The sequence below is a fragment of the Brienomyrus brachyistius genome, chromosome 7 (assembly GCF_023856365.1).
Source record: "Brienomyrus brachyistius isolate T26 chromosome 7, BBRACH_0.4, whole genome shotgun sequence".
In the NCBI taxonomy this organism is placed as follows: Eukaryota; Metazoa; Chordata; class Actinopteri; order Osteoglossiformes; family Mormyridae; genus Brienomyrus; species Brienomyrus brachyistius.
This window is the reverse complement of record NC_064539.1, coordinates 31,004,728-31,014,774: the sequence shown is the minus strand read 5'-3', so window position 1 is coordinate 31,014,774 and position 10,047 is coordinate 31,004,728. Positions and strand designations below refer to the sequence as shown.

The 10,047-nt window shown below is 51.7% G+C and overlaps 2 protein-coding genes across 2 annotated transcripts in view; both read left to right on the top strand.

The window, feature by feature from the left end:
- The first annotated feature begins 3,693 nt into the window (after positions 1-3,693).
- On the top strand, positions 3,694-9,579 carry bnip3lb (BCL2 interacting protein 3 like b). The gene is made up of 6 exons (XM_049020237.1): positions 3,694-3,842; positions 6,376-6,595; positions 6,671-6,749; positions 7,468-7,571; positions 7,738-7,887; positions 8,640-9,579. The coding sequence occupies exons 1-6, from the start codon at positions 3,806-3,808 to the stop codon at positions 8,686-8,688; spliced, it is 639 nt and encodes a 212-aa protein (XP_048876194.1). The 5' UTR covers positions 3,694-3,805; the 3' UTR covers positions 8,689-9,579.
- dpysl2b (dihydropyrimidinase like 2b) overlaps positions 7,894-10,047 on the top strand; it is a 26,463-nt gene continuing 24,309 nt past the window's right edge. Inside the window, exon 1 of the mRNA XM_049020185.1 lies at positions 7,894-8,592. The gene's annotated coding sequence lies outside the window, so the exon portion shown is untranslated. The remainder of the gene's footprint in view (positions 8,593-10,047) is intronic.

Genomic DNA, 10,047 nt, shown 5'->3' with positions numbered 1-10,047 from the left:
CTCACAGCGTTGCAGGCGGGTATCTCACAGCGTTGCAGGCGGGTATCTCTCAGCGTTGCAGGCGGGTATCTCTCAGCGCTGCAGGCGGGTATCTCACAGCGTTGCAGGCGGGTATCTCACAGCGTTGCAGGCGGGTATCTCACAGCGTTGCAGGCGGGTATCTCACAGCGTTGCAGGCGGGTATCTCTCAGCGCTGCAGGCGGGTATCTCACAGCGCTACAGGCGGGTATCTCTCAGCGCTGCAGGCGGGTATCTCACAGCGCTGCAGGCGGGTATCTCTTAGCGCTGCAGGCGGGTATCTCTCAGCGTTGCAGACGGGTATCTCTCAGCGTTGCAGGTGGGAATCTCACAGCGTTGCAGGCGGGTATCTCACAGCGCTGCAGGCGGGTATCTCTCAGCGCTGCAGGCGGGTATCTCACAGCGCTGCAGGCATCAGCGTACACTGGGCAGCCTCTCTCTTCTTCCAAGTCATGTGACAGCATTGCTGTCACCCACTCATCATGTGAATGCACATATACTCACTGACTGGTAACCTCCCTGACCCGATCTTGCACTGCCAGCGTTCTGTGATGGCACACTTTTTTCTGCGGTTCCTGTGACTGCTTAGAAGAGTGAGGCTGCCAAAAAATCTATCTGACTGGTTGCTTTTAGGAGCTGGAGGTGGAGCCAACCACATGCAGTGGTGCTTCTCTCATTTGAAAGGGGCCGTTGATGACGACCCGGCCAAGTGTGAGTGTTTCCGCAGGGGGCAGCACGAGCCGCTCCTCGCCACCACATAAAGTATAGCACCAGCATTGCAGAATTATGCTATCTGATTTGAAGGGTGCTGATTGGCCCTTCTGCCTGTCTATCATGAGCTGACGGGCTATGATTGGCTCTTTGTCCATATCAGCTATAGTATGGGCACTCTGATCTTCATGCAGCATTCTGTAGGAGGGTTCTTTTCTGTGGTGGTCCTGATTGGTCTGCTCCGACCCCACCCAGGTGCTAGTGTTCCAGCCCATGGAGCTGATCGTGGAGACCAGCCCCCGGCACATCTTCGCCGACACCCACCCCTCCCACATCAACTCCATCTCCACCAACAGTGACTGAGAGACATACCTATCGGGTGACAACCTGTGCATCAACCTCTTGCAGCTGGAGATCACAGACCACAGCGTCAGTATCCTCCTTGGGATTGGCGGGGGTGCAGCTTTTTGGGAGTTTCCTTGACCGCAGAGTTCTTCTCTAGCCACGGCAGCACCTTGGTATACAGCAGCAGCAAGAAGGAAGAGATCAGCATGGACTGCTTGGACTTCAACAAGAAGATCCTGCACACCACCTGGCAGCCCTGTGACAACATCATCGCTGTGGTGACCACCAACAACCTCTATATCGTCCAGGAAAAGCTGCTCTAGACGGCTTGCCCCCAGCTGGAAGCTCCTGCTGTGTCCAGCCAGATGCACGCCTCTATGGTGTGCCGGTCTCCGTGCCTGGCCAGGGGTGGTGCGGCTGCCATAGCGACCTGCTTGCAGAGTTGAGGCCACACCTCTCTGCTGCCACGCTAACGCCCCCCTTCCACCAGGATAGGTCATCATTGGTTATTTTGTTTCTCTAAGTGCTTCCTGTGCTCACCCCCAGCTCGCCGCGTCTGTGCTCCTACCTGCATGTGATTGGCCAGTGGCATGTGGGTAGAGTGTGACCCCATCGCAATGCAAGCAGGGACAAGCACGTGTCCTGGCAGTTTAGCACCCCCCTGAGGCTGCTCCAGAGAGCCGTCTGCCGGTTCTCAGGCTCGGCGCACCGCTTACTGTTCATCACTGAATAAACGGAAGGTCCTGGTTTTGTTCTGGATGTGTTTACATGGTAGCAGCCAAGCAGAACCAGGCTTCTGACCTTTCCGCCCAGCACTGGTCATGCTTGCAGCCCCATATCAGGCTGAATATGTCCTTCTGTACATGTTTGATCTCATGTGCATTCTGACCTTGTGTGCTGGGGTGAGGACCTCTACCCTCACAACCTCACTGAGGATGGCTCCCCTGTGGGCACACGGCCTGTCTGGCCCCATCTTGTGTCTGTGAGTGAGCAGAGCACTTTTCAGTCTTGATAATGTCTGGCACGGTTTGCGCACAAACGCACACAGTTTTATTTCTATTACTCTGAAGACTATTTATTTGTACTGGCAAAACCACAATCCTAACTATGCCAACCTTAATCCCTGACCAGCCCTACCCTTAACCATAAGTAGCCAAACAAAATACAAGACTACGAACTATTTTGGTTATTTGATTGCATTCACAGATTTTCTTTAATAAACTGGAGGTTTATATTGTGAGGACCTGAAAAACGTTCCCAAAAAAGGATAGCCTATGGAATTCCCCCCCACACTTAAAAATCATGGCAGTACAGGAACCATGGAGTAGATCTGGGTCTGGTTTAGTCTTCCGTAGTGTTTTTAGAATAGAATAGAAGAATAGAATGACCACTTTTATTGTCATTCAGAACACACACCAGATCACATCAGAGCAAAACTACAGTGCATTCACTCACCACCACCTAGCAGAGTGTTCTAATACTAGAAAACGTGAACTAAATAGAGAATATGATATAAGAGGAACTAACATTAAAATATATTAACCGCAGTATAGCAGCAAAAAACAAGTGTACATCACTATTATAGTGCAAGACATTTTAAAAATAAAAAATTTCTTCAGAAAGTGCCGTGCATGGATTGAGAGAGGCGGAGTGTGGGGAGGTGGTGGGGGGGGGGTGGAGCCATGAGTTATTAAAAGTTCAGGAGTCTACTGGCTTAAGGAATGAAACTATTACAGAATCCAACTGTCCTGGTCCTGATGCTGCAAAGCCTCTTCCCAGAGGGCAGCAGGGCGAACAGTCCGTGGTGGGGGTGGGCGGAGTCTCTGATGACATCACGGCCCTGCTGAGACAGCGTTTGAGTGCAATGTCCTGGATGAGAGTCCCGACGATCCTCTCTGCAGTCCTCACCTCTCTCTGCAGCCATTTCCTGTCTGAGGCTTTCTGGCTGCCAAACCAGATGGAGACACAGCCGGTCAGCACGCTCCCTATCGTGTCCTTATTATTTGGAGTAAGAGGGAGTGCTGTGAGTAGGGGTCTCTAGTACCTTCACAGGTGAGCGAGCGCCTAACCAGCTGTGTGGTGACAGTGTTCCTGCAGTGTGCCGGCTTCTCTCTGTGCAGTGGGAGCCCCATGGGGCTCTGGGCTCCTGCTCTGTGCTCAGTGAAGCCCAGGAGACGCATGAAACAGACCCAACTGCAGAATGCACTTTTTTTATAAATTTAATGTTTTTTTCTCTTTTTTCAGAACAGAAGCTGGGAAGGGGTCAGTGGGCTATCTGAAAATATGTGTGAAAATATTATGTAATCATACTGGTGTATGCTGACTACGGTTTCTGTTTTCCTTTGGCACCCAGAACAAACAAAAGAATTAAACAAAATGGAGAAATAAATTCCACACTGAACTACTGAATAAAGTAAACGATATGAGCCGATATGATGGCCTGCATTACTAATGTTTGCCATTTGGAGACCTCTTCAGCAACACGCCCCCACCCGCAGTACCTCCTGTGAGGCAGCTTACAGTAGACTCTGTTATAGAGCAAGCGAAGAAAACTCTGCAAGTAGCTTTAAGTTACTAAGTTTAACTGAGAACCTGGCCACCACGAATCCAGCATACGTCACAGCGTCCTCAGCTATTCCGCAACAATCAGCCGGGCGCGGCGACAGCGGCGGCGCGCGCGTCCGTCCCGTCAGTTTATTAGTGACGCTCACGAGCCACGCGCACAGGCATCATGGCCGCTGCAAGCGACGAAGACCCAGGGCTCAACGGTACGTAGCGCCGCACGGTGCCGTAAGCAGTCGCTTGCCGTAAAAATGCGCCCTTTATTACTTTTTAATCGTGCTGGAACGAAGAAATGCAGCCCGTATAGCTCGGCTGATGGAATTTCCGCTTTACAGGGCGACGGAATGGGGGTGGTGGACACTTTCTCGGAATGTAATTTTTCCAATGTTGACAAAGGTGTGAGCCAATAGGATTGTTTGGAACGGCAATGGGCGGGTGCAAAGGCGCTGATCGACGTGAATTTCGTCCTATTGTTGGTGTTATTTGGCGTGGCGAACTCGCTCGGCTGTGTTGATGGTGTCGGAGCAGCCGAGAGGAAAACTGACTACCGAGAAAATGGGGATGTGTGACAGTGGCAGCCAGGACAGCGAATTTTATCGTCGGAGGGGATACTTCCGATATGCCAGGTTTAGTGTAGGCCCATGTCACGAATCGCTGTTATTATTATTGGGGTGGTGTTATGTTTAGGAGTATTAACATATCTAATGCAGGATTTTCAGCACTGTATCAATAAAGACGATGTCTAAGCGGAAAGCTTGAAGTCCGGCGGTAAGGGTGGGGTGTGGATGAAGTGGATGAAACGTAAACAACAACAGGGGGTCCGAGCCAAGCTTCTCCAGTTACAGCCTGCAAACGGGCAGACGTTGTGTTACGCGGCGCTGGGGCCGAGGAGCTGCTTTCGCGTTTAACTGCAGGCCGACTAGAAACACCCCTGCGTTGTCTTTACTAGTTTCTGAATTCGCTGACTACGCGATTCGGGATCATATGATCCGCTGGGTTTTATTAGCCGTACTTGGGCGTCCCTTGTGTACTTCGCTTATGTGTCCATCTGGCCAGGCGGGGCAGCTTCCGCTTTAAGCAGCTGCGAAAGTGCAAGGGTCTCCCTCGCAGAACAGTGACATCATTGTAAAGGAAGTGTAATGTTTTGTGAGACAGATGCATATTTGCGTGTGTTTCTGCCTCAACATGTCCTGCATTGTAATAAACATTGAGCAGTTCGCCTGAGGAGCCCCAAGATCTGAAGGCATGTGATACAGGGTAGCTGTTGTTCTGCTGCAGCCTGAAACAAACAGCCTGTCCCTGCCTTCCTTTGGCTGCACTCTACCTACTGTCTGGGTGATGACAGTGCTTCAGGATATTGTCATTAACTGATCTTAATGAATTAACGGATACATTTCACTGCAAGTTGTACTGTGTGTGACGAATAAACCTCTTCAGTCCATCTCAGTTCCCTCCGCCTGGGAAGCTCGTCATGCACGTTCCTTATGATCACCATTATTGTTTCTTCATCATGGCCGGCCTCTACGTGCCGCCTGTTGCCCACTCATGCTTGGCTCCTCTTACATTGGGGGGGGGGTGCATTTGGCAAGGGGGTGTGTGGGTTGCTGCATGGAGCAGTAAAGACAGATCTTCCCACCACATTTGCAGGAAACCCCCTCATCAGAAGCTCTCAGTCCCCCCCCCCCCCACACACATACACACACACACAATAGTTTATGGCCACAGTGACCCCCTACCACAAGAAACTAGTGGTATGTTCTGCTCCCCCCATCTCCATGGTAACCTGCTTCTTGCTACAAGCACAAAGGGGCCCAGGCATACTGAACACAGGCTGTCGCTGCCTGGTATCCTGATCAGTCACATGGTCAGTATCTTGTTTGCTCTTTAAGCATGACTAAAGTACAGAAAGCAAATGTAGCTAAGCTCTGACAGGGTTAAGACCAGAGATGGATTTGGGCTCTGTGCTGTCTGTCATGCTCCTGGGTACCGGACCGCACTTTACACTGATTCCAGCACCCGCACATGCAACTAATGTTTTAAACAGGATTGCATGTAAAACTTAATGAAGCATCTGTGACGCATGAGATTCACCCGAAGGCTGCACCGCGTTCAACAGTTTGCATTAAGTGTTTTATATTGATTTATACTTAAATAATTAAGGTGTTAATTTGAAGTTGGAATTTGCCTTATAAATAAAGTTGTTCTTATTGTCATGAGCTTTCGTTTTGTGCATTTTTTTTTTTTTGACGTACTGCTTCAGGCACCGTTTAGGCACCAGCAGGTTAGTGCCTCCCGATAAAAATATCATCATAGCACCAGTATCAGAAAAAATCAAACAATACTCAACCATAGTCACGGTGGGGGTGATTTTGCTCTTTCGCCACAATTACTCGTGCAATGTGACCCCCAACCTTTCTCTCACTATGTGTTGGTGTATCTCCTGGAGAGCAAGATGGGGTCGGCGAAATGAGAATTTTCCCCCCAGCGATGAATAAAGTATCACTGCTCTATTTTTATTCTGTAGGCTGTATATAAATCCTGTTAACTTTGTCTGTCTGTCTGCACGTCTCGCGCTCGGTCTCATCCTGTCTCGGTTTGGGCCCCGGAGCCTTTTCCGGGTGTCAGCTGTCGTCATGGCGGCTCCTTCACTGGCTTATACGCTGTAGGGTGTTTACAGTCCCTCCCCAGGAGTGACAGCTGAAAGGCTGCCCCTGAACCCTCTCTGTCCTCCACCCCCAGGGTCCTGGGTGGAGCTGGGAATGAACAGAAACGGCGGTGCCCCGATACAGCCACCAAGCCAGGGGACACCCCCGGTGGGGGCCCAAGACACCAGCACGCTGGGGGAGGCTGGGGGGCTGGAACACGTACCCTCCTCTTCCTCAATCCACAACGGCGATATGGAGAAGATTCTGCTCGATGCTCAGCATGAGTCCAGCAGGAGCAACTCTTCCTGTGACAGGTACTCTGCTCGAGAGATGAGAGCGCCCCCCTGTGTCCAGACCCTCCCACGCTGACCCTCCCACTCTCCCTGCAGCCCCCCCAGGCCCCACAGTCCACAGGATGAGGGACAGATCACTTTCGATGTGGATGTCAGTGCCGTGAAGGAGGGCCAGGTGTGTGCGCCGTGTGTCTGGTGTGTGCACTCCATATGCCGCGCGTTTAGTGCTGTGCCTGCGCTCCGTATGCCGCGCGTTTAGTGCTGTGCCTGCGCTCCGTATGCCGCGCGTTTAGTGCTGTGCCTGCGCTCCGTATGCCGCGCGTTTAGTGCTGTGCCTGCGCTCCGTGTGCCGCGTGTTTAGTGCTGTGCCTACGCTCCGTGTGCCGCGTGTTTAGTGCTGTGCCTGCGCTCCGTATGCCACGTGTTTAGTGCTGTGCCTGCGCTCCGTATGCCGCGCGTTTAGTGCTGTGCCTGCGCTCCGTATGCCGCGCGTTTAGTGCTGTGCCTGCGCTCCGTATGCCGCGCGTTTAGTGCTGTGCCTGCGCTCCGTATGCCGCGTGTTTAGTGCTGTGCCTGCGCTCCGTGTGCCGCGTGTTTAGTGCTGTGCCTGCGCTCCGTGTGCCGCGTGTTTAGTGCTGTGCCTGCGCTCCGTGTGCCGCGTGTTTAGTGCTGTGCCTGCGCTCCGTGTGCCGCGTGTTTAGTGCTGTGCCTGCGCTCCGTGTGCCGCGTGTTTAGTGCTGTGCCTGCGCTCCGTATGCCGCGTGTTTAGTGCTGTGCGTGAGCCACATATCGTGTTGTGCCTTATGCACGTCATCTGCACCATGTGCAGTGTATCTTCAGTCTCCATGGGCCCCTTTTCCTCAGCCCTGTGACGCTCTCTGCTGCCCCTGCAGGTGGAGGAGGAGAGGCTGGACAGGGAGAGGGAGGACGACATCCTCATGAGGGGCTCTGACTGGGTGGCCGACTGGTCGAGTCGACCTGAAAACATCCCTCCAAAGTGAGTACCCCAAGTGGTCTTTAACCTTTTGACCTTTGACCATCGTGCCACAGGACTAAGTGGCCTGTAACCTCTCATCTGGCAGCATAGCTCCCTGTACCATGTAGCTTTCAGAATCGTCTTGTAGCATTTTGAACCTTTAGCCCCTGCCGCCCTTGTGACACAGAGAGTTCCACTTCCGCCACCCCCGGCGCACGCTGACCCTCAGTATGAGGAAGACAGGAGCCATGAAGAAAGGGGGTGTGTTCTCCGCTGAGTTCCTCAAGGTCTTCATCCCCTCACTGCTCCTGTCACACATCTTGGTGCTGGGGCTTGGGTGAGTGTCTGCTGCTGGCATGCACTTCCATGTCTGTCCAGCAGAGGGCAGGATTGGACCTCCGCTCATGTGAGAGCTGGGCAGCGCCCCGCCCAGCAGCTGCCAACTTGGCCCGCACGCGCTTGGCAGCCCGAGTCTCATGGATCTCCTAAGCTGCCTGCCCACATTCCCCGGAGCCCTGCCCTACTCGCCTCCCTCTGGTTTTTGGTGCGGCTGTCACACTGTTCATTTTCATGCCCATTTTAAATGTACTTTTAGTCCCAGTCATATACAAAGTTAAATGCATTTTAATTTTAGTCACATTTTAATTAAAAAAAAAAGATAAAAATGATAGCAATGATCAACTTGTATAAAATTCATTTTAATCTGATTTTAGTTGTTAGGAAAAGTATGGGTCATTCAATATGACTTTTTTCAGGAAAAACATTTCTGACGACATTGGACACAACTGAGGATTAGCCAGACGTTAGATGCACAGTTTTAGTAGTGGCCGCTCACTGGCACCATTCACACACTTGTGCACACCTACGGGCAGTTTTCAGACTGTGGGAGAGGAACTGAAGTACCTGGAGGAAGCCCAGGAAGACCAGGCAAACTGCACACACACAGACCCTTGACAGTGTTGTCTGGCCATGGTTTCGTCAGGGAAATCAGCACTGGGCTGTCGCAGATGAAAAGCAGCATAGCAGCAGCTGAAACACACAGGTAAGGCTGAGAATGAGCGCACTAACTCTCTGCCTCCCTCCCCCCAGGGTGTACATCGGGAAGAGGCTGACCACACCCCCTGCCAGCTCCTTCTGAGCCCCGCCCTCACTGCCCAAACTCCTCCCTCTGACTCTCACCCTCTTGCCACGCCCACACTCTCTATTTCCTTCTTAAACGTTTATGTTGTCCAGTGGTCCTGCCCACCCTGAAACACTGCAAGGTGACGACTGCCACCTCATTTCAGGCTCCGCCCCTTGTCACTCCTGGAGGGGCGGAGCTACAGCATCAGCCAACCTCAAAACTGATGTCTGTCAAACAAGCCGCCCTCTGAGCTGAAACCTATGGTGGGAGATTTCAGCAACTGAGAGTGTGTTTGACTAAACATGGGGCAGCGATGTGGCAGCGCCTGATTGGCTCAGTCCCACAAAGGTTATCATTATCATTCTCATCACAGTCATAATTATAACCCTTACGGTGTAGTTTAGTAGTGACCGTCTGATGCTTGAATCTGAAACATAACAGAAATTAGAAGTGCAGTTCCTCAGAATGCCAGCTGGGGGCGCTGTGCAGCCTGTAGGTCAGGAAGTGGCTGGGGACAGGAATCCTCAGTGTGTATGAGAGAGACCCCCCTCAGCCAGCCTGGTGTGAATTATCTTTATCTACCTACCCCCAATCCCCCCCCACCCCCAGCATCACCTGCACTCCCATCTCCCCCGCACCTCCTCCACCTCCTTCCTCAGCGGCCTTGCAGCCTGGGGCTCGAGGCTTGGCTGAACACACTGAACCTGCACGATGGGGGATTTCCTGCCTGGTCCTTGTGTTTTGGTTTTCTTTCCGCTGGAAAGGGGAGCATGAGAGATGGCAAAGCCGCCATAGTAATTCCGATAATGATGGTTAGTGTTTGTTCCTAGAATTGGCAGGTTTTTTTTTTTTTTGCTTTGATTTCTCTGACTGATTTTTGTCATTAAAATCCTCCACTGCAGCAAAGGCCCAGAATGTCAGCTTTCATTTCTGTTCACTTCCTCTCCGCTTTGTCATCCTCACGATACACGCACCTCTGCTCTCTGGGTTTACCAGTTTGCGTGAACTGCAATGCCCCCCCCCCCCCCCCCCCTACAAAGTACAGGGTTCTGCCGTTTGCCAGCTGTAGGTGATAACTAAGGGCTTTCTTCTACTGCACCACGTACCGCACTTTTCGTTCAACAAACTCGGTACTTCATTTCCGCTGCTTTCTGGTCAGGTGTCACCACCAAAGGTACCACACCAGCTAGGTACTTCAGTACTGTGGTATTTTGGGGTGGGATTTGCAAACATGTTTATTGTCAATTGGCTATGCAATACACCTGACTCACAAATACAACCTACATCCACCATTGTGAAAAACCATAGTTAAGAATTCAAAGAATGAATGAAGATAATAGAAGTAAAAATAAGAATAATTTGTCCGTGCATCCA

Coding starts and splice junctions, on each gene's coding strand:
- bnip3lb (XM_049020237.1), top strand. CDS start 3,806: ATGGCCGCTGCAAGCGACGAAGACCCAGGGCTCAACG. Junction 3,843..6,375: donor CGAAGACCCAGGGCTCAACG/GTACGTAGCGCC, acceptor CTCCACCCCCAG/GGTCCTGGGTGGAGCTGGGA. Junction 6,750..7,467: donor GTGCCGTGAAGGAGGGCCAG/GTGTGTGCGCCG, acceptor CTGCCCCTGCAG/GTGGAGGAGGAGAGGCTGGA.